Source organism: Corythoichthys intestinalis, chromosome 12, assembly GCF_030265065.1.
Source record: "Corythoichthys intestinalis isolate RoL2023-P3 chromosome 12, ASM3026506v1, whole genome shotgun sequence".
Classification (NCBI taxonomy): Eukaryota; Metazoa; Chordata; class Actinopteri; order Syngnathiformes; family Syngnathidae; genus Corythoichthys; species Corythoichthys intestinalis.
Genome location: NC_080406.1, coordinates 50,298,347 through 50,322,751, shown reverse-complemented (window position 1 = coordinate 50,322,751; position 24,405 = coordinate 50,298,347). Strand labels below are relative to the sequence as shown.

The 24,405-nt window shown below is 40.9% G+C and overlaps 1 protein-coding gene across 2 annotated transcripts in view; it reads left to right on the top strand.

Moving 5' to 3' along the window:
* Window positions 1-1,432: 1,432 nt before the first annotated feature.
* ifngr2 (interferon gamma receptor 2) overlaps window positions 1,433-24,405 on the top strand; it is a 30,704-nt gene continuing 7,731 nt past the window's right edge. The window contains exons 1-5 of one of the 2 annotated variants that reach the window (XM_057853195.1): window positions 1,433-1,632; window positions 10,909-11,023; window positions 18,236-18,405; window positions 18,801-18,943; window positions 20,149-20,290. In XM_057853195.1, coding sequence (XP_057709178.1) covers window positions 1,593-1,632; window positions 10,909-11,023; window positions 18,236-18,405; window positions 18,801-18,943; window positions 20,149-20,290 — 610 coding nt within the window. In that variant the 5' untranslated portion in view covers window positions 1,433-1,592. Of the gene's footprint in view, window positions 1,633-10,908; window positions 11,033-18,235; window positions 18,406-18,800; window positions 18,944-20,148; window positions 20,291-24,405 lie in introns of both variants that reach the window. The other variant, XM_057853194.1, reaches the window with a different exon arrangement.

Genomic DNA, 24,405 nt, shown 5'->3' with positions numbered 1-24,405 from the left:
AATTGGGGGAGCTCCCTTTAAGACTTAGAAGATTGAAAATTATGCTTGCATATTGGGTGAGTGTAAGGTGCCATGGTGACACACATCCAGTAAAGAAAGTGCTGATGGACAGTTGGGAGGACATAAATCAACAGAGGATGACCTTCAGTGGGATGGGGAATGCAGTGGCAGAACTGGCAGGGCTTAGCCATTTGGAGTTCGGCGAAACAGTACCAGTGTCCAGTGTTGCGCCCTGGCTATTCAGGATGCCACTGGTAAATTTTGAGATCAAGGAAGTGATCCGGGAGAGGGGAAACCAGGGTATGGTGGCCGAGGAGTATCTGGGACGGAGGTATGGGCAAAGCGTTCTGATATTTACGGACGGGTCGAAGGATCCTGAAACTGGACGTACTGGGGTGGCGGTACATGTGCCGAGTTACAATGTGGACATTAAAAAGAGGTGTACAGATCACTTGTCTGTTTATTCAGTGGAAATAATAGCAATTATAATGGCACTTGGTTGGGTTAAAACAAATGGGATAAAATTGGCAGTGATTGCTTCAGACAGTTGGTCAGCGCTCACGAGTATTTTAACCATGAAGTCCAGTAGACTTGACTTAGTATTTGAGTCGCACAGGCTACTGTATGAAGCACAGAAAGGTGGGCTCAGGGTGGAGTTTGTGTGGGTCCCGGCGCATGTGGGGATTGAGGGAAATGAGGTGGTGGACATCCTGGCCAAGCAATCGCTGAGAGCACCGGGGATAGAAAGGCGGGGCGTCCTGAGTAGAGCGGAAGGGAAATCCATTATTGGGGGCTACATACAAAAGAGGTGGCATTGGTATTGGGAAGCACAAGAAACGGGGAGACATTTATTCTCAATACAGTCACAGGTGGGGGTGGGAAGGAGATTGGGTAGAAGCAGGAGGGAGGAGGTGGTGTTGAGTCAACTGAGGATAGGGCACACGGGGCTAAATGATTCATTGCATAGGATAGGAAAACACAAAGATGGGAAATGTAAACACAGTGGGGAGCATGAAACGGTTGAACACATTCTATTTGTATGCGGGAAGTATGGGGAGCAGAGGGATCGGTTCAGAATGGTGCTGGACCAGGCAGAAGAGACATATGGGGTGGGAAATGTTCTACAGATGAAAAAGGCCAATATTCAAAAAGGGCTAATAAAGTTTCTCAGGGACACTGGGCCGTTGGACAGGATATAGGAAGAGGGTAATTCATTAGTATTTAATTTTTTCGTTAATATTTAATTTATCCAATTTTTTGGTTTGGGTTTTGTCTACGCTCTGGGTGTGTTTCACTGGTTGTCAGGAGGGATTACTTAGTCTGTATTCTGTAACTGCCTGATCTCGTGCTAAACCGTCGGTCCAGTAGGTGGCGGTCATGCCCCACGGCACCGAGGGGTAAACTGCCAATAAACAAAAAGAAGAAGAAGAAGAAGAAGAAGAACTACACCATGTACAAATATTGGTATCGCTAGCTGTTGGTGATTTCAAATGTCGTACATTCAAACTAGAACAGTAATCCTCAATGGATTAAGATAGTTTTTAATGAATCAAATTGATGACCTTTCTTTTTCGTGAATTGACAGAGTTACTATGGTCTTCCTTCTAATATGGTTTCACTTCGTCATCCAAGGTAAGTAAATGTTTGTATCGTAGTGCACGTATAGGCTAACCAGTTCAATTTTCTTGAACTATTAGGTATGGGATTTAAAAAATAAAATAAATATAATTTAAGGAATACAAAGGAAATAATAATAGTAATAACAAAAACAAGGTGCATTCTCCTTTATCTAGACATCAGGGTTGTAGCCGTACACCTTGATTACGAGAGAGTTAAAACACGCTTGTGGACCTCATATTCAAACTGCCCCAAAACTCGCAAAAATGAATAATAAGGATGAAGCAACTGCTGCATGTCAGCATTGGCATTTGAATAGATTGACAAAGAGTTTTTTCCGGCAAAATTAAAACAATTAGCCCGTCACCACTAGTTGTAAAAATTCGAAAACTAGGTATGGCAAGTTCGACCACACGTTTGTATACTGTGAATCTCATCTGAGTTCGCAAAAATGGGAAAACCAGACGAATAATGGAGTTTCCCTACGTGTTTGTATACTGTCAACTACTTCCACTTTTTAAAATTACCTTCACAATCTAACTTGAAGTTTTTTTAGGCATGTTGTAACTTGTAAGTCACAATGAAGACATAATGGATGACTATTTCCTTTAAGAATATATTTTAGGTATTACATCTTCCTGACTTAACTGTAGTCTACTGTACTGTTTTGAATACATAAAACTTGTTAAAGTTTTTAACAAAGTTTCTGAATACAAACCATAAAAGAATTTCTCAGTACACAAATAAGACAAAAGTCCTGTTCACTCAATTTAAAAAAAAGTACTTCTGATTGACATTTTGTGGGCAAAGCGCTGATATAAATTGTGTCACTGACTCTTTCTTGAACAAAATAAACAACAAAATCGAATAAGGAGGAGGCAGACTGTAATTAATCAGTTTTCTCTGTCAAACAGTTGTTTCTAAATGCAATCAAAATCCAATTTCAAAGAAGACACTCATATTGATAATTCACAGTTGGAATGGGACGCTGAGACTTTAAGCTGTTGTATGAATGGGTTTATGTCTTTATGTTTATGTATTTATTTCTGGGTTTAAAAAAAGATCCTCTTCACTGCGAACGGGGGTCGTCAACCCGTGTTTTTAGAGCCGCATGCAGCTCTTTAGCGCGAACGGGGGTCGGCAACCCGTGTTTTGAGAGCCGCATGCAGCTCTTTAGCACTGCCCTAGTGGCTCCCTGGAGCATTTTCAAAAATGTTTGGAAATGGAAAAAGATGGTTGAGGGAAATATATTTTTTGTTTTCATATAGTTTCTGTAGGAGGACAAAAATGACACAAGCATTCTTAACGTTTCCAAATGCTGTAAAAATGTGTAGAATAAATATTAAATTTCAACATTTCTGTCAAAGTAGATTTTCATCATAGCCTGTGCTGTTTACAGATACATGCAGTACCAGTTATGCCACTAAGTGCCGAGTGGCGCTGTGGGAAAGTGTGCTTAGAATTCGGAGAAGAAGAGATTAGCGTTTTGCTAAGAATGCTTGTGTATGTCTGTGTGTGCTGACAGCAACGAGTTCATTAAAAAAATATTTGAACTGTTCACACGGCTTCTTCATTTAAACCAAACATCACAACAAATTGGCGACGAGGATGAGCGCTTCTGTACCGAGCCCACCGCCGTTCTTTCCACATGCGGGCGAGCCGCAGATTCCTTTCGAAACATGGCGGAAAATATTCGACAACTATATGCTCGTCATTAATGCCAGAGGGGACGCCTGGCCAGATGCACGACGACGGGCTGCACTTCTTCATTGCTTGGATCCGGAAGCACAAAGACTTTTCTACACTTTGCCAGCACAAGGTGCGACGTATGATGAGGCTATGGCTGCCCTCGTTACGCACTTCGTTCCAAAAGTTAACGTCATAGCCTGCAGACACACATTCAGACAACGCACTCAACGAGCTGATGAAAGGGCGTCGCAGTACGTGGCGGCTTTGAGAGCGTTAGCTTCTCTGTGTGATTTTGGACTGATGGCGCAGGAAATGATTCAGGATCAATTAATTTCTAATGCTTATCTCACGGCTGTGAGAGACAAGTTGCTGCTGGAAGATGACCTCATGCTGGAGAGAGCGCTTGCAATCTCCTGCCAGGAGGGGGCACCAGTTAAAAATGCTACACAGCTTTCATCAACCAAGACGGTCCCGACTGTGCCGGTGAATGCTGTCGGCGCATCACGGGGGTGTTTCCGAGGAAAAAGAGGCGATCGTGCTGCTGCAGCACCAGCAGCACCAACTCCTGAGAATCATAATCTATGGTGAGTCAAAAGAAATGCTGATCGACACCTACAAGCAGTTTTGACAAATGCTGACAAATGTTGGACTTCTGATAAACTTTAACAAAAGCTCATTTGGTCAGACCAGCATTCCTTTTCTTGGACATGTTGTTTCCAAGGAAGGTCTACGCCCAAGCCCAGATCACCTGACTGCCATCGCTGAGGCTCCTGCACCAAAAGACATGGCAGCACTGCGCTCGTTCCTGGGCTTAACTTCATGGTTCAGCAAGTTTCTTCCCAACTATGCAACACTAGTCGAGCCACTACGACAACTACTCAGAACAAACTCCCAGGCTGAACTACAATGGGATGCAGCAGCAGAAAATAGTTTTATCAAACTGAAAACTATGCTTCTTGAGAGTCCTGCACTTGCCATCTACAACCCAAAACTTCCTACCTTCATCACAACAGATGCCTCAGACTATGGGTTAAGAGCTGTCCTGACGCAGCTACATTCAGACAACAATGAATGCATCGTTGCCTTCGCTTCTCGTACTCTGTCAGCTGCTGAGAGGAAATATTCTGCGACTGAAAAAGAGGCTCTAGCCTGTGTTTGGGCTGTGGAACGATGGCGTATTTATGTGTGGGGACACAGATTCACACTCAGAACCGACCATCAAGCTCTCACCACCCTTCTCAACACCAAAGGCATGAACAGAGCTGGTATGAGAATTGCCAGGTGGTCCGCTAGACTGATGTGTTTTCAATTTGACGTGCAGTACCGCCCAGGTACACAGAATGTAATGGCCGACTGTCTTTCACGTGTTCCTCTCGCTACCTCTAACACTGTTGCAGAAGCTGAGCAAGAATTATTCACCGAGATAGCAGAAATTTCTCTTCTCCTAATGGCTCTGCCACTTGCGGATTTTAAGGCTGAATGTGAGGACTGTCCTGATCTTACGAAGTTGCGACAAGTCATTCAGTCTGGATGGCCTAAATCAAAAAAAGCCCTTCCAGTTGATGTGCAGCCATACTTCCTGGTGCGCCATGAACTTGCTGTAGAGGCGCCGCTGATCTTCTGCGGAGCTCGCCTCGTGGTTCCTAAATCTCTTCAACAGTGTATTGTTCAACTGGCACACGAAGGGCACCAGAGTGTGGTTCGCACTAAACAACACCTCAGAGAACTGTACTGGTGGCCACACATGGGTGAGGTGGTTCACACAGTTTTGTCTGCCTGCACAATCTGCCAGTTTTGTGACAAAACAGCCAAAACACCTGCAGCCCCAGCGCAACCTGTGGAATTTCCTGGGGGCCCTTTTCGACATGTGGCTGTGGATATTGTCGGTCCTTTTGATCTGGGGACTTATGACTGCAGATTTGCCATCACTCTAATTGACTATTTCAGTAAATGGCCAGAAGTTGCCTTCACTTCATCTGCAACTACAGACACTGTAATAATGTTCCTGGCTTCCATCTTTGCACGTGAAAGTAATCCCTGCGCCATTACAACTGATAACGGCCCACAATTCACGTCCTCCGCCTTTGCTGGATTTCTGAAAGTAAGGGGCATTAAGCACATCAGAACGCGTGTTTACCATTCTCAAGCAAACGGATGTGTTGAAAGCTTTAACAGTGTGCTTAAGGACTGGATTCAGGGAGCTCATGTAGCTCAACGCCCATGGAAAAAAGCTCACTGAAATGCTGCAGTGCTACAGAGCAACTCCTCATGCAACAACAGGTGAATGTCCGTTCCGGCTTCTGAGGGGACGTCCAATGTGGACCAAGTTGAATGTTCTTCCTCCATCTACTGACGGTGGGACATATGCTCACGTGACGACTAGAGTTGCCAAACAACAAGAAAGGAGCAAATGCTACACTGACAAGAGACGAGGATCACAGTTTCCCAAGATCAAAGTCGGTGCCAAGGTCCGTGTGCTCAAGCCTTTTCATGTGGGAAAAGGAGAGAGACAGTGCACTGACCCGATGTCTGTGGAGCAACAGACAGGACTGAGCACCTTCGTCCTGAGTGACGGGAAAAAGTGGAATGCAACACGTCATTCTCTCTGCCTGAACGGCACAGAGGAAGCACCAAGAACGGGTTGAAAAGACCAGGAGTCCTGCTAAGACTATGAAAAGACAAACAACTCATAGAGACAGACAGAAACCATCTTGGACAAAAGATTATGTAATGGAGTAGCTCCAAGCATACTGTACAACTAAGTTGAGTGACAGTAATTTCAGTTACTACATTTTGAGTTTAAATGTCACGTGTTCCTTTATTCTAGTAAGCGCATAAGGATATTTGGAAATGCCTGAATAATTGATGTTGTTATACAAACTGTATGAGACAGACCTTATTTCATGATTAGAGGTAATACGTATGGATACAGTATTTAATTTGTGTTTGTGAGTACCTGACATACAGTAAGACTACTTTTCTAAGTGTGTGAAAAAAAAGTAGTTTATTTGTTTGGAGTGAATACAGTTAAATAGTGTTCATACAGAGTAGTATTCTTTCTGAGTAACAGGGGAGATGTTGTGTTTACAGACACATGCAGTACCAGTTGTGCCACTTAGTGCCGAGTGGCGCTGTGGGAGAGTGTGCTTAGAATTCGGAGAAGAAGAGATTAGCGTTTTGCTAAGAATGCTAGTGTATGTCTGTGTGTGCTGACGGCAACGAGTTCATTAAAAAAATATTCGAACTGTTCACACGGCTTCTTCATTCAAACCAAAAGCATCACAACAGCCTGCAACACACGTTTCTATCAGCAGGGCGGGATGCCAGGCAGGTGGCTGTTGTAAACAAACCGGCCAATGTGTGATGGGCCATGGATCCGAAAGGGAAAAATAGAAAAATAACTGATGTTTCAACGTTTCTTGGACCGAATCATTTGCATTCATTGCCAATGCGGAAGGATTGCCTGAATGTTTACTCTGTGGCGAGAAGTTATCAATTAACAAAAACAGTCATGTGGAAACACATTTCTAGGGAAGGCATGCTAAATTTGAAGTCGAGTACTGTCGCGGGGTTCTTCCGGCTACTAAAAAAAAAAAAAACTGATGGCGTAGTCAGGAGAATGCAGGTGTTGTGAATTTTTAATAGGTTCGAACCCCAGCAAAAACAGTGCACCACTGGAATATATACAAAAAGAAAAAATATATAACTATTTACAGCAAAAAATCAAAATCACAAAAAAAGGAAGAAAATACTATTTACAAAAAATATGAATGGATTTCCACAGCAACATCCAAACATATACACACAAGAAGCAAAAGTGGGATTAAGCTGTGACAAAGCTACATTTCTGCTCTGGCATGGACAAACCCACCTCACGCTTTCCTCTACCTGCAGAAAATGCCTCTTTTTATACTAGTAGCTCCTCCCCTCAAGCGCACCTGCTCCCAAATTACGCAGGAACTATTCCCATTTAAGGGTCCCAAAACCGTCACGCCTGTTTGGCTCTCCTCACTTCCTCCTTGCTCGTAAGTGATAACTGATCAGAGTGAATGGATTGTTTGATTGTATGTGGAATGGATTTATTTAACAATGGGTAGAGCGACGAGTGTGCATCCCCGGTCGCGCTACCAATTGTGAGAGAATATTAGAAAGAGAAAAGTGTCCCGATTGTCCAAACAACGGTGTGAGTAATACAAAACGAGCGCCATGTGCGTGACCGCAGCTGCTGCCTATTGTGTATGTGCGTGCGTGTATGCATGTGGGCGTGCGTGCGCCATCAGTGACGGAACCGCTCTGTCACAAGTACCCAGTTGGGAGTGAGAGAAAAAGTGCGATTGTATTACTTCTGAAGAACTTAGAGGAGCGCAAAAATAGATTTAAGAAGTGGATTCCATCCCCAAACTCCACTACTGCTGCATGTTTTATTGCAACCCGGGAGATGATAAAGCATGGAAAACTGTTCACAGATGGTGAATACATGAAGGAGACATTCATCAACATCAGAACACTTATTTCCAGACTTCACAAACAAAACTGAGATAGTAAAGAAAATCAGACATGCCCAGAGAAGTGGCATGTTATCCACGTTTCATTTTGTTGTTTTTCTAAAAATTAAAATTAAAATGACATAAAAAATTGGATCTCTTTATTGCATTTCTGTAATTTCATCAAATCAATGAAACAATTCATTAATATTATAATGAAGTTAAACTTGAGGTGGCGTCATACAAAGAGTGGTCACGTGGTGCGTTGGATTCACTGCGTGGAAAATAAACATTAAATCATGAAGGCTCATGATGTATTTTTAGTAGGGCTGTCAAAATTATCGCGTTAACGCGCGGTAATTAATGTTTTTAATTAATCACGTTAAAATATTTGACGCAATTAATGCACATGTCCCGCTCAGAAAGTATTCTGCCTTTCGGTAAGTTTTACAGCAAGACATTTTGTGCTGTCCAACAGCGAACTCTTGTGGTCGCTTTGCGACATGGTTTATTGTTTTCTTTCCAGTTCATTATGGCTGCACGACGTCTCGGGCTGATAATGTTGTGCTTATATGATCCGTGGACAAGATTTGTCCGTAAGTATGGTTGTTGTAAAGAATGTACATATTATGTTAGTAAGCGAAATGTTCTATTTTTTGTATGAGACGCTTTTTGTTTATGTTCAGTGAACCTGTATAGCGTGCTAAGCTAACGTTGTTGCTAATGCAATGCTTGTGTACTTTTTTTTTTGTAGTTTTACGACGGTCTAAAGAGGACAATGGTTTGAGGCCATTTTATTAATAAATCAGATGAAAAAGGAAGAAGTCTAATTATTAAGGCGTCGTTCACTAGCTGTCTAGCTTTGGAAAAAGTAGACGCTTCGGAGTGAGGACAGCATAGTCAGATTTTAATGACAGTAGAGTGAAATGCCCACTACAGTCCTTTTGTACCGTATGTTGAATGTATATATCCATCTTGTGTCTTATCTTTCCATTCCAACAATTTATTTTACAGAATATATATATAATTTACAGAAAAATATGGCATATTTTATAGATGGTTTGAATTGCGATTAATTACGATTAATTACAATTAATTAATTTTTAAGCTGTAATTAACTCAATTAAAAATTTTAATCGTTTGACAGCCCTAATTTTTAGCCGACTTAGTCATTTTTATAGTAGGCTAATATAGATACATACAGCATGTGCTGCCTTCATTATTAAGCTTATTTAAGGCTTTTAATTTTTTGCGGGTCCAGACATTTTTTTCCCCAAAATGGCTCTTTCAACATTTTGGGTTGCCGACCCCTGACCGCAAAGAATGGGCAAAACAAGTATGACAATGGAGCAACCATTGGACAAACAAGGAAGTGAGTAATACTGGAATCATGGCACATATTTTAATAACGAGGTGGCTTGCATTTTGTGGGTGACAATGCTACCTGTCCACCGAGAAGAAGCGATTGTATAGACACTTCCTCTCGGCCCTCTTAGTGTGCCCACCGAGAGAGCGCTATCCTCGGCTTAGGCTCGGGCAGCCATGCGCTCCGACGTCTGCCGGTTTGTCCACCGAGAATGCACCATTTTCTGCGTTCATTCCCCCGCTGTGTCCTCGGCAACAAGCACTACCTGCCTCCCGGAGCCGGAACGACGAGCCGAAACTTGCTTGCCACCGGGGGCTGGACGATCGGTGAAGACGATCACCCCCGCCGCCGTATGTGACATAAGTCAGGGTAGTTATGTGTGATTTTTCGTATTCGAAAAGCGAGGAAGAGACTTGTAAGAGCCGCTCTGTTTGGATGAGCACGTAGCCTAGCTATCACACTCCGCTTTTGTTTACACTGTTTCCTCGTCTCCGAGTCCCCTCTGGGAAATGACAAGAGCCAGACTAACTCTGGTGACATAAAATACCGTTTGGGAGGTTTAAGAAGTCGTCAGTTTTAACCAATATGCAGTAATTTGGCCCTCTTACTGATTAAATGCATTTTTAATATTTCATATTCCATTTAGCAAAAGCGTTATTTCTCATGACCATACAATTTATTTAGCAATCGGGGTTAAATACTTAGATACAAAGAATATCCTGTAAAAATATTGGAGTAGAGCGAAAAAAACAATTATGACATTTTACAGTATGCTCTAGTCATCAGCCTCGTGTTTGTTGTCGTTCTGAATCTTCCTCCTTCTCCAAATACACTCAAACAAATATGGCTGTATGCCACAGGCTTCCTCCGACAATATCACTTGAAAGATCCACAGTTGAACCAGAATCGCAGAAAAACGCTTCATCCTCTGTTGGGTTGAATTCTAAATCTGCTGAAATCGCTACTCCGCATCACTCTACGGTGATGTCATCATCCAGATGGAGGCGCCAGAGCGCCAGGATTATAGGAGCTAAACGGCAGATTAAAATATTCATTTCTCGTCATCATCGCTTTGCCAAATTGTTGTATATAGTCGAATCGTATCAAAATATGATTCTAATTCAAATATGCTATTTAAGACTTTTTTTTTTTTTTTATCGCGTCACAGGCACTTTAACGCACTGATTAGCATAATCGCTAACTAGCTTAGTGCTCTGTGCTGAGTAGTAACGTCTCATCAACAAAGAATACAAACAATACAATTGTCTTCATTTACTCACCTCTGACGGCGGCACACTGGATCTAACAACACAGAAGACAATCTAACTCTTGACATTTTGTTACTTATTCAGCAACCCAACCTGAGTGTGGCAGACTAGCAGTGAACTCACTCTCTCTCGGACTAATCACTGGCACGCACGCAGGCTCACAATACACACAAATATGGAGTAAGATGGCTGTCAAAAAGATTTGTGTATATATATTGCAAATTTGCAATATTCTTATACGTCGGGATTATTTAGTTGTTTGAAGGCCCTAACTCAGTGATCATGTTTCACTACCATTCGCCATCGTGCTCCACAGAGAGGCCCTGGTGATATGGCCTTAAAAAAATAAAAAATAAAATAAAAATCTTGTCCAATCTGGTCACAAGAGATTGCTCTGGTTTCCTACCAGAGACTGAAAATGTTCATTTTGGGTTGAATTTATGGTGTTTTATTTCAATCAATCTTTGGTTTTCATTTTTTCCAGTACTTGGTGAGGCACCTCCACCAATGCCAAAGCAGGTCCTATTTGATAATTGGCAGTTGACATGGACTCCCGCCACAGAAGACACCTCTGTCAATTACACTGTTATGTACCGCAGGTTAGTGGTGTAAGTGTCCAAACTACAAATATAATTTTTTACACTGTGCAATGCATGATATCAATACTAGACATTTCAGCAGCAATGAATATTGCGAGCGACTAATTCAATTCAGTGCCCATTTGTAGTCCTCCCATCGCAAATGACGCGGAGATGAGCGTTTTTTTTACAGAGCTCGTCTCCCGCGTTTTCGATCAGCCAGCTGCGGGGCTGGCCCTTCCCAACTCAATGCCGACCGAACATGAGTATATAAAAATGCGTAGAGGAAAATTAAACCCCCCGAAAAGTGACCTGCGTGGTACCCCCAGTCAAAAAGGCGTGTGATTAGTTTTTTTTAATGACATTTCTCCCTTTTAAAACTGTTGCCACTTCCGGGATCACCGCTGTTATGCACAGGCACTCGGGTTGCGGCCTCCAAGAAATATACGCTGCGCCACACCATATGCTTCTATTTGTTATTTTCCAAGTGGTGGCGGTACACGGGCGATGACGTAACATATGAGGCTGCTCCTTTCTATACATGCGTAGTTTGCGCAAATGCATGCGTACCTTGCAGAGGCGGGGTCGGAGGGGCGGGCGGGGCTAAAACGCACCTTAAACGTAAGTGTGAACCGGTATAAAAATAGTCGGCGAAATATCCTGGAGAAAATTATCTGTCCTAGTGTAGATGTAGCCATAGATGATTTCTTCGTAATCGGAATATTGGCAGTAACCCAGTTTTGTGCGGTTGTGTACAGTAAACACTGTCTGTGTATTATGTGCAATGGTGTTTCCAGGTACGGTCGGGTTGGGTGTGCGCAGGGCGGCAAATTGCATGGGGTGCATGCATGCAAGCTGCACGCAAGTGATTGTCGACTAGGCGTCTGTCTGACAGTATGATAACCTTAAGCAAAATATCACGGTTTCACGTTATCATGGTATTGCAATTACAGCTCTAAAATATTTCATTTTGAGATTTCTGGGTTCCAAAATAAAAAACACCTTTTTTTTCTATTGAACATGATTTTCTTTTTCAAAACAACATTTTAGCAAACTGGAATTTAAGTATAATGTTAAGTTAAATAAAAAAAAAAAATTAAAAATTGGATGTTCTAAGTAAAATTAAATTGGCATGCTAATTAGCCACTTTATCTCCCTCGTTAACAAGCTTACGTTACAGTATGTTTTACCACTCCCAGACACACTTAACACATAAATAAAAGCTAACGTCGCTAGCTTCTACTGTTCATTCCACAACATGATCGGGGATTCGTCAAAACTTTTCTTTTATCCCAGGCAATAGTAGGTGGTTTATTTACCTGACATGCTTCAAATCATAAAAATAATAACAGCCTATATTTTACCAATCTTGTAATCTTGATGGGTCTTGTCTCCATTCCATGTCAGGTAGTCCGGGCACATTGTTTGCATCCTGATTAGCGTCTGGCTAATACAAGTACGGTCCAACATAAAATTCCAACCTCTTCCTCTTCCTCCAACTCTTCAAAAACTTGGATCTCCTCACTTGCTTATATCGCTGTTTGAATCATTGTTTGAAGGGGTTTGTATGGCGGCCGTATGGAGCGCTGCCATCGCTGTTCTCGGTGTGACGTATCACTTCTGTGTTCGTCCCCTTTCAGGCTCGAACTTCGGAAACACGATTATTTTGTCAAATATATAACAAATAAATTATTTTTTCATGCTTTATTTGTTGGACAATGTTTCATAACTTTAATTGTGACCCTATTTGGCATTTTATGAAATTACTTCGCATTTCCTCTTTAAGCAATTTTCCAATTTCTGATGAAAAAACAGAGAAATTGAGCTTTTTGTGAAAGCATACATTTCAAACATAACTTTGACTTTAACACAGCTATTTTTTGCTTTAGTTACATCCCAAACATCTGAATGTTTTCCTTTTACAAAATAACAAACAAGACAAATAGAGCTTTTGATCGCAAAGTAACAATTTATTTACACATAACTATACTATTGAACTGTTAAACTATTTGCGCACATAACAACGGGGAAGGCTCTCGGCTGCTCCGGGTTGAATGAGGTGGCTCCCAGTAATCTGATGAGTCCGGATCAAGATCGGTCTCACTTTTTTCATCAAGTTCATCATCTTCATCGTTGGTTTCAAGCTCGGGCTCAAGAGTAACGCAACATGAGCTCTGCAGAACGCGTGATAGATATTTTTTTTAATCCTTCTTTGACGATGGTTTCGTTTTATTTTCAAAACACTCTTCCAGTGTCGTTTGCCTTTTTTTTTCCGATCTCCACATTTTTCTCAGATTCTCACGCGATCCCTCCAACTTCTGTTTCCTGACTATTTTTCTTCCTTTCATTTCTTCTATTTTCCTTTCTTGGCCCGAGATGAATTCTTACAAAATGCGCTACTGCCCTCCAGTGGCCAGTTTTATTCAGGCATGAAAATCTCTCACCTTTCGGCGAAATTCGCCGTTTTGAAGTCAAAAAGGATGACCTACGTGAATCGTGTAGATCCGAGGAGAAACATTTTTAAGGGGGGGGGGTCGTTTGTAGGCATGTGCCAGTTACCTTCACGGATTACCATGCTATGAAAACGTCGCGGTTACAAAACCACTCAAATTTTCCGTCATACGTATTCGTTATTTTTCATGTGTCGAAAATGCAGCCAGAATTAGCTTGGCGCGGCAGCGCTTACCCCTTCCCCTGTTTGATGCTGCGTGTGTCAGTGACGCTATTCCAGCAAACCCAAAAACAAGCACTCCAAACGCAAGGCGTAAATTCTTCAATTTATTGAGCTCTCAAATCGTGGTAACTGAAATATACCAAATGAATACATTTAAAACGTTGTACACTCGTATTTTTCCGCATGTGAGTAGCTTCAACAGTTTAGCTTCATGAAAAAGTTCGTCAAAAACAAAACACACATTTTCCTTTCAAATTCAATACACAAAGTTACTAAAAACTTACAAAGACGAATGATAGGCAAGGCTTAGCTATGACAGCAACTTCATTGAGGTTAATCACAGCCGCTGAGAGAGAAACAAGTTTGTATGCGGGGAGGAAAAAAAAAAAAAGAGCGTCAAAGATCGCTAATTGCGAGAGATGATCTTGTACTAAGCACAAATTCACATTCGCTGGAGGAGGTAAAGTATCACTCCCAATTGTTTTTAGATGAATGCATTTGCCAGCATATTGAATTTAGTGAGTAATGGTTTTCGTTTTCATATTTTGTGGTATGACAAAGTTACTGCCGTTCGTTGCAGCTTGCGTTGAACACTGCCGGAGCGTCCGGTGAAAAAAATAGCTCCCGTTAACCCTTTAAGGTCTGGGCCTATTTTGTCTGATTTTGCATGCCTTTGAAGTTCCCTTTATATTTCAAAGAAAGAATTGTTTACGATGGCCTGGTTTGGTCCCTTTTTTTGTGACACCTTGAACTTCATGTCCAAATTGTTGTTTCCTTCACTGATCAATTATAAATCATCATTTTGGGCCCAAAAAGACCAAAAATTCCAAAATCGTTTTGTCAAAATTTTTAATATTGATGTCCAATTGACAACCAAACATGCGTAACGAACCGTTTTGAAACTTTGTAATATTTATTCAACATGTTAGGATGAACATTCAACCAAAAAAATTTAGAATAAGTAGTCTTATATTTGACAATTCAACATAAACAACAGGTATAGCCATAGGCGTTTTTTGCCTTTATACATGCTCCAGTCAAAACAGGTTATATACAGCAGACCTAACAGTGAAGAACAGTGAAAAAATATATACCATCTAACACAAAAAGTGTTTAGAGGCCATCTCTTTATGAGTTTAGGTATTGCGGCCAATCGCCTGATGAAAATTATGTATACACAATCAAGCTTCTTGAACACACATTTATATACACAAATTGAGAAGATTGATGTGGGAAAAAAATATATATATAACATTGGGGGGGGAAAAGCATTTTCAAAAATATTTACAATAAACAAGTTAAAATTTTTTCAGTCATGCCACTCCGAAAAGCCGTTTCGTCCTGGAATTAGACACGGCTACATCACACAGCTCACACTTCCATGGGGTGTCGGTCCTCTTTCCACCCTTCCATTTTCATTTCACTTTGCTTTCATTGTCACTATAAATGTACATGAAAATAAGTCAGTATTTATGAAAATAATAAAGTATAAAATAAAAATATATACAGCAATAAATAATAATGGAAATCTATATGTATGACAATAGAAAGAATACCATAGCTGAATATGTGCTACATCCCTAATCTTCATATAGAAAGAAGAACACCACAAATTATAAATTCCTGCCTGGGATACCCACAGTGCACGTACGACTTTGATCTGATATGCACATTTTATTATTATATACACAAACACACACTTATATTGCATCAAAATTAACTTTGTCTTGCAATATCAAAAGAAACTTTCAAAAGAAACGTTTTCAGCATGAAAAAAAAGAGTGAGTTGGTTTACCTCTGCTCGTCGATGGCGTCACCCACGTGTTCAAATCCGTCACTATCTTCACTCGAGGACTCTTCCGAAGAAGACGATGATGACGAATTTGGACCATCCTCTTCCTCAAGTTGATCAGAAGCACAATTGCTTGCGCTAAATTTAGTTTTCCGTTCATTGTCAAAGTCACACAAAGTCGCTGCTCGATCCAGCAGTATCCAACTGGCCGTCGCTCGCCGCCTCGCTGCTTCAGAACACTCCTCCTCCCTCTCGTTCGGTTGAACCTCGCACCGCAGTTATATTTATTAAAAAAAAAAAAAAAAAACGCATTTTGTGCTTCCACTGTGACTTCGAAAGGGTTCGTTTGATTTGTGTTTTTTTCATGGAGCTTCCGTTTTGAAAAAGGACTAGAAATGATGGAAATATAGACATAAACAAATGATCCATGCAGCGTTTTAATGTTTTTTTGAGAGGACAATAAAACTATAAAACTTAAATGACAATATCTCACGTTCTAGTTGGTCGATTGACTTCAAATAATAACGAGAGTAAACCGCAACTTCCGCACTTTAAAACGAGACCAACCAACGGCATGTGGGTGACGTAATTAAAACGTGAGGGCGCTTCAAAGACGACGTGCGCTGAGGACGCGCCGGCGCGTCCTTCGACTCTCAAGGGTTAAGGTAGTGTCAAGCTTGTGTATTTAACGGTAATATAAAAGCAGTGTTGTCAATAACGCGGTATCGTAATGCGTAACTAATCTGATTACTTTCTTTCAGTAAAGAACAATCTAACGCGTTCATTTTTCTAAATCAGTAATCTGAGTAAAATTACTTTCCTTGATGCCTGTGCGTTACTATTTTGTTATTGCCCCATAATGTGTGTAGAATCAAGAATACTGTAGTCATAGGAGTGACATCACATGTCACATTTTTTAATCGGGGATGGAACAAAAAGGGTCTCGTGTATTACCATGATGCGTGAGCGCTGGGAGTTTGCGGCCAAAACAACATAGCCTTGCTACCTCACCAGGATGCAATGAAATAGGCAGGAGATATACTACAAACGGCTGCATTTGCACACTGGAAACACAGCCATTACTTCACATTTTTGTCCAGTAAAGATAACAAAAATATCCCCGTGCGCTGCAAACTTTGCGCTGGCTCAAAAAGACTGTCCACCGCTATAAGCATCCAATTCAAGCACCACTTGGAATTACAGCACAACAGGTAACACGACAGCCAGGACTTTTTGATACTGCTCGTGCTCAATCCTCGGTTCAAGCTCAGTTGTTGTTGAGGGTTTTGAAAGCTTAGGTTTAAAGAAATTCTAAATATCCATCTTGCCTCCTCAGCTGTAGTTTTGGCTAAGCAATGCAAACGGCTGTCTCTAAGGTTCTATAGTCACATGATCTGTTCGAAAAATAATTTGGACCCATTATGAAATACTTTGAAGGATTCCTGTTCATTTTATTCATTTGTTTTGTTTGTTTTATTGCTCTAAAACTTTTATAGACAACATTTTTCTTTATTTTAAAGGGGAAGTTCAGAATTTTTTACATTAGGCTTAATCTTTGAGTTAGCCGGGGTTTAATTAGTCATTGGAAATGATTTGAACAAATTCTGTGCAGTTTGACAGTTATTTGTTAGTTTCAGGGCTCCGGAGTGGCTAAGCTAGCGCGAGTCAATGGTGGTTGAAATCAACTCCTTCAACTAATTAAACCCCCGTTAACTCGAATATTAAGCCTTATGTGAAAAATTAAAATGGTCAAATTCGCCACATGTAGGACGTTTTGACGACGGCGGACATTTTGTGCAGAACGCCGGAACATATTTCCTCCACACCTTTCTCACCTTTTTAACCCCTGACGCATTTTCATGCCTGTTTATTGCTTTAAAATGAATTTTGAGCTTTGTGCATTGCAGTTTAGGTGCAACAGAACCTAGAGATGCCTCTTGTCAAAAAAAAAAAAAAAAAAAAAAAAACGTAAAAGACGTATAAATACATTTTTGGGACACTGAAACAATTAAAAATGGAACGTATTTATACGTTTTTGGGAGCAAATGAGTCCATAAGCTAAGCACATTAAGAGGTCTGTGAATGTTTACTATATGTCTGTATGTTTTTCAGCAGATATTAAATGTGTGTACGTGTATGCATAATGTACACGAGCCCAAAAAAGTATTTGATTTCATTTCTGTGCTCTCTGACCGGAGCCCCTGTAGTGGTGAACACAGCTGAGCCAACTAGTCACAAGTAAAATCTTGCAGACTTTTTAAATTATTTCTACTATATTTTATTAATGTTTGTGATGTTAAATGAATATTCTCTTGCGCGTGTTTATTGTTGTGCAGTTTCAACCGGTTTGATAGCATGAATAAATGCAATATTCTCAGAAAATACTGTGTTTTGGCTGTTGGGTTGTGCTAAGTATACTTCATGCGCTGTATTTTGTGGGTCAACCATTGTTGGGTTTTGCAATCGTTTTCGAATTTTCGTGCTTTTTTGGGGGGGGGCCAAAGCGTGTTGTCGCTCAGGGCACCATGTAGGCTAGGAACGCCACTGATTATGTGCTAATATTGCTGTTTTTAAAAACCCAAATACAAACCCTTAGTTTAAGCAAAGCTCAAAGTGGCTCTCACCATCAAAAAGGTTTTACCCACCGATGAAAAATATGACGTTGAATGTAGTGTACAGTATCAGTCCGAATTACATCAAATCATAAAGCAATGTGGTGTAAAAAATTAAAATCTGACACTCAAATTGTTTGTTTTTTTTAATTCAGCTTTGACTCTGATTCATGGAATGACGTCCCAAACTGCAAGCAGATGTATGCTTCTTCCTGTAATGTAACTTCAACGAAAACTGGGGCAGAGCATGACTGTGTCATGCTAGGTGTGCGAGCAGAGAGGCATGGTCTGACTTCAAAGCTCGCCATAGCCTGTAGCAGACAAAGTAAGTATATTGTTTTTACCAAAGGTAAGGAACATGTACCAACATGTAGCAATTTTATCGAACACAAAAAAATCAGAACAGAAAAAAGTTTCACGGATTATGGTTTTAAAAAAGGATCTCGAAGCTCAATTTTCAAATTTTACAGAGAACAATACATTCAGAAAAAATAGTATTGTATTTTTAGGACTATAAATCGCTCCAGAGTATAAGTCGCACCCCCGGCCAAACTATGAAAAGAAAGAAGGAAAAAAATGGGGACTTAGTCTCAAAAATACGGTAAAGCGTGAATCAATTTGTTTAAAAAACGTTTTTTTTTTTTTTCCATTTTATGTCTTCATTCTGATATACTAATCAACACATAACCTACCTTATTTTGTTTTATTTTTCTCCTGCAGGTAACTCCTGTACCCCCAAAGTTGGCTTGAGTGTGCGCCCTGGTGCATTGACTCTTCATCTAAGTAGAAACAGTGCGATTACTCAAGAAGGTCCTTTCATAAAACACAAGATTTATTTTGGAAAAGAGGGAGAACTCTTAGAGGTAAGACACTTAATCAGTATCAGTGGGAATAATGTGTAATGTCTGTTACTGTCAACTTGGCTATTTAACTATACAAGTGTATCTTTGTATCTTTCTTTCTTTTGACAAATTAAAATTTGAGTCGTCATTTGTCTCAACATATGATGTCATGCTCGAAATACGACGATTTGTGACAGCGTCGCAAGTTCATTGTTTTCCCGCAAGAGAGTGAGAAATCAACATGGGTCCAAGAAGGTTAGCGCAGGTATTGAAAAATAGGAAGAAGGACAGTAACTATTTAAATTAGGAAGGAAATGATGGAAAAATTTGAGGGTGGTGTGCATGTGAGTGAACTGGTTGGACAACGCGGCTCACCGGCCCCCGCCCACCTACCTACACACCCGCTGTCTCCTCCAGTTAAGGTGACAATAAAAACGCTTTTGCTATTTGTTATTATTTCATAATTTATTTGTTTTACATGTCTCATTTATTGCATTTGTTAAACTAGACAACACAGCTTACCGTTTCCACATGCACCCGCCGTCTCTTGCCATTTTAATTAAAATTAGATTAATTAAAAAAAATAATTACCGCCCGTTAACGGGATAAATTTGACAGCACTAAAAAATATATATACCTAAACCTTTTCATCCGATTCTGATTCTCTGAAAAATGGCGCGATTGGCTCGAATTCCAATAACGTGATCGGATCGGGACATCTCTAATGAATACGGTGTGGTCATGGTGAGTCAACCAAAGTCTTCCTGAAAAGAGCTATTGAAGTCCTAGTTTTTCTAGTGCAATGTATCTCGCAAACCCTCCAAAAATTGCAATGTTAGTTTAATATCGTTCAGCCCTACCGTGGACCGCTCTTCACACTGGGCTGACGCTCGTGTGAAAAGGGCTTCACTTACGTCCACCTTTTCAAAAATTGCTCATTCAGACAGACACATTTTGGTACTCAGTCCACACAATAGGTGCACAACATTATTTGGGGCACTGTCCGTTTTGGAGATAATTTTTTACTTTAAGGTGTGCCTTGTGGTCGTAAAAATACGGTACTTTAGTTCAGTGGAATAATCTGACGCATTAATCTGTTAAAGGGCAGTTGAAGAGTTTTTCGGATTTATTTAACACTCAAAACAAGATGGCGAAAACGATTTGACCACATTCAAGAAAAATAATCGGATGGTGATGTTATAAATTTACAGTATACTCTTTAACAGGCATATGAAGATGCTGTGTCCTCAGTCTCCATTGACAATTTGAAAGAGGGAGAGCACTACTGTGCAAGCGTGCAGTACACTTACTTCGATAAACCTGTCGGACTGGCCAGCTGCCCCCAGTGTGAAGTCATCCCTCAGTCAAGTAAGGTTATTTGTTGTCGATATGAGTTTGAAAATACAGGTCAAAATGTCAAACAGCATCTAATTTGCTGTCGAAGTGTCTGCCTTGTTATTGCTATTTGGTGTTAAACAAAAAACATGTCCGCAACGATGAGGCATTACCGGGCCAAAGTTTTAAATGAAGCCGGTAGAGCAGCCTTGATGAAGCCAAACACCCATCTGTACATAGATTATGGAGAGAAATATACTTAGATGAATTAACTAACTCGTTTAATGCTGGCCTGAGGTGCATATGTCATTCTTTGTTTTTTATCATGTTGCATGACAATAGATTGAACCCTGATTTATTGGTAGGCTAGATGAAGGGGAAAAAAACTCGTAAACGTTGCTTTAGTGTAAGTTAAAAATAGAAAAAAATACTCATCCCAGCGGGGGAAGATTGTGTCTTTTCTATAGCCAACATACAGTGAGGAGCAAAAGTATTTGTACCCCTTTGTGATTTTGCAAGTTCACCCTTCGAAAATTGGTAGAGGTCTGAACTTTCACTCATAGATGCATTTCCACTTATAGAGACATCTAAAAAAATTGAACTCACATTGTATGATTTAAAAAAAAAAAAAAAATTCTAATTTACTGAGGTTCATACGTATTTGTACCCCTGAGCAGGCCTGTCAACAGACTTGCAGGGCCCCAGGGACAAGAGACAATTATAGGGCTCCCACACCCCACCCCTGCCACCGGGCTTGTCACGACAACATACACAGTACTTTAACGCTTTGCAAGCAATGACTGTGTAAATTTTCAAATTATTCATTTTGAGATGGACAGTTACAGTGCCTTGCAAAAGTATTCGGCCCCCTTGAATCTTGCAACCTTTCGCCACATTTCAGGCTTCAAACATAAACATATGAAATTTAATTTTTTTTGTCAAGAATCAACAACAAGTGGGACACAATCGTGAAGTGGAACAACATTTATTGGATAATTTAAACTTTTTTAACAAATAAAAAACTGAAAAGTGGGGCGTGCAATATTATTCGGCCCCTTTACTTTCAGTGCAGCAAACTCACTCCAGAAGTTCAGTGAGGATATCTGAATGATCCAATGTTGTCCTAAATGACCGATGATGATAAATAGAATCCACCTGTGTGTAATCAAGTCTCCGTATAAATGCACCTGCTCTGTGATAGTCTCAGGGTTCTGTTTAAAGTGCAGAGAGCATTATGAAAACCAAGGAACACACCAGGCAGGTCCGAGATACTGTTGTGGAGAAGTTTAAAGCCGGATTTGGATACAAAAAGATTTCCCAAGCTTTAAACATCTCAAGGAGCACTGTGCAAGCCATCATATTGAAATGGAAGGAGCATCAGAATACTGCAAATCTACCAAGACCTGGCCGTCCTTCCAAACTTTCTTCTCAAACAAGGAGAAAACTGATCAGAGATGCAGCCAAGAGGCCCATGATCACTCTGGATGAACTGCAGAGATCTACAGCTGAGGTGGGAGAGTCTGTCCATAGGACAACAATCAGTCGTAAACTGCACAAATCTGGCCTTTATGGAAGAGTGGCAAGAAGAAAGCCATTTCTCAAAGATATCCATAAAAAGTCTCGTTTAAAGTTTGCCACAAGCCACCTGGGAGACACACCAAACATGTGGAAGAAGGTGCTCTGGTCAGATGAAACCAAAATTGAACTTTTTGGCCAAATGCAAAACGATATGTTTGGCGTAAAAGCAACACAGCTCATCACCCTGAACACACCATCCCTACTGTCAAACATGGTGGTGGCAGCATCGTGGTTTGGGCCTGCTTTTCTTCAGCAGGGACAGGGAAGACAGTTAAAATTGACGGGAAGATGGATGCAGCCAAATACAGGAACTTTCTGGAAGAAAACCTGTTGGTATCTGCACAAGACCTGAGACTGGGACGGAGATTTATCTTCCAACAGGACAATGATCCAAAACATAAAGCCAAATCTACAATGGAATGGTTCAAAAATATACGTATCCAGGTGTTAGAATGGCCAAGTCAAAGTCCAGACCTGAATCCAATCGAAAATCTGTGGAAAGAGCTGAAGACTGCTGTTCACAAACACTCTCCATCCAACCTCACTGAGCTCGAGCTGTTTTGCAAGGAAGAATGGGCAAGAATGTCAGTCTCTCGATGTGCAAAACTGATAGAAACATACCCCAAGCGACTTGCAGCTGTAATTGGAGCAAAAGGTGGCGCTACAAAGTATTAACGCAAAGGGGCCGAATAATATTGCACACCCCACTTTTCAGTTTTTTATTTGTTAAAAAAGTTTAAATTATCCAATAAATTTTGTTCCACTTCACGATTGTGTCCCACTTGTTGTTGATTCTTGACAAAAAATTAAAATTTTATATCTTTATGTTTGAAGCCTGAAATGTGGCGAAAGGTTGCAAGGTTCAAGGGGGCCGAATACTTTTGCAAGGCACTGTAAATTTACAGACCGTAATGTGATGTGACACAATATTAACAAACAATTTCCATCTATTGTCCCATGTAGGCTACATTACAATACAACTGAGAGTGCTATGCCTGCCTGCTAAGCAATAAAACAGTATAACTAAACATCCTGTGCCTGCTCCCTCCACATACCTGGGGTTATCAATCCCCTCAAACAGTGATGCGCCTAGATTTTTTGACAGCAAAGTCATTTATAACATCAGTGAAATCCAGTCTTTGAGCAACCTTACGCTCAATAGAGAGCATGGTGTTACCGGCATCCCCAAGGGGCCGCTGTCCCCTACAATACAAACCGGCTTTACAAATTTGGCGCAGACGAAGAGGTGGGGAGCGTAAGGTGGTGAGGTAGGAGTTATTGCGCGGTAGCGCTGAGTTGAGTGGCTGTGAGTCCCCCATTGTTGGTAAAAGTTCCAGCAAAAAGCCATTCGACGTGTCTCTGCGTTTTTATGCACCTCGCTACCTTCCTAAAGGAAGACCCGGATGAACTGAGGACAAACGAGCCGTCCACCCGTCCACTCCACACTACGGTGCGGAGTTGAGAGCACCGCAACTCACCAAAAAGTGCAGTTTGGTAACAGTGGCTAGGTTGTTAAGCCTGCCCTGTGATATGGTGGAGCGTAGGTAGTTTTTATTATTTTCTCGCTCTCCTCCAGCTATAGTCACTGACAAACACAAGACAATGCATAGCAAAAAAAGAGAAAAAAAAAGATTTGAAATATTTAATATGATAGAATTTAAGTATATATCAAGTAGAACATGATATTTAATCAGACAATGATTTAAATAAAAAATATGTTAATGTAAGTAAAATAAATTAAGGGTCTTTCAGGGGCCCGCATGGTCCTGAGGCCCGGGACAACATACCCGGTTGCCCCTGAGAATCAGCAATAATTTTAATTAATTTAAAGCAACTTTATCCCATGAGTAACCACCCACCCACCACCCGTTTGAGCTCATTATTGTGACCTGTGTACCCCACAGTCAGTCATAATCCAACTGCTACCATGGGCAGGACCAGTGAGCTTTCGAAAGATACCAGAAAAAAATGTTGAGCTTCACAAAGCTGGAAAAGGCTATGGGACAATTGGAAAGCAGCTTGGTGAGAATAAATCAACAGTTGCAGCAATTGTTAGAAAATGGAAAAGGCTGAACATGACTGATAATCTACCTTGTGGTCCATGTAAAATCTCTCCTCGTGGGGCATCACTCATGATGAGAAAAGTGAGGTCTCAGCCTAGAACTACATGGCAAGAGCTGGTCAATGACCTGAAGAGAGTTGGATGCACAGTTTCAAAGGCTACTGTCAGTAGAACACTACGGTGCAATGGTTTAAAATCATGCATTGCTCAGGTTTCCCTGTTGAAGCCAGTACATATGAAGGCCTGTCTGAAGTTTGCCAGGGACCATTGGAATGATGCAGAGGGGTCATGGGAGAAAGTCAGATGAGACCAAAGCATAACTTTGTAGTGCAAACTTTGCTCGTGGTGTGTGGAGGAAAAAGAAGGTTGAGTACAATCACAAGAACACCAGCCCCACTGTGAAGTTTGAGGGTGGAAATCTCATGCTTTGGGGCTGCTTTACGACCACACGGCCACAACCTCCTTCCCTTAGTCAGAGACTTGAAGATGAGTCGTGGCTGCTTCTTCT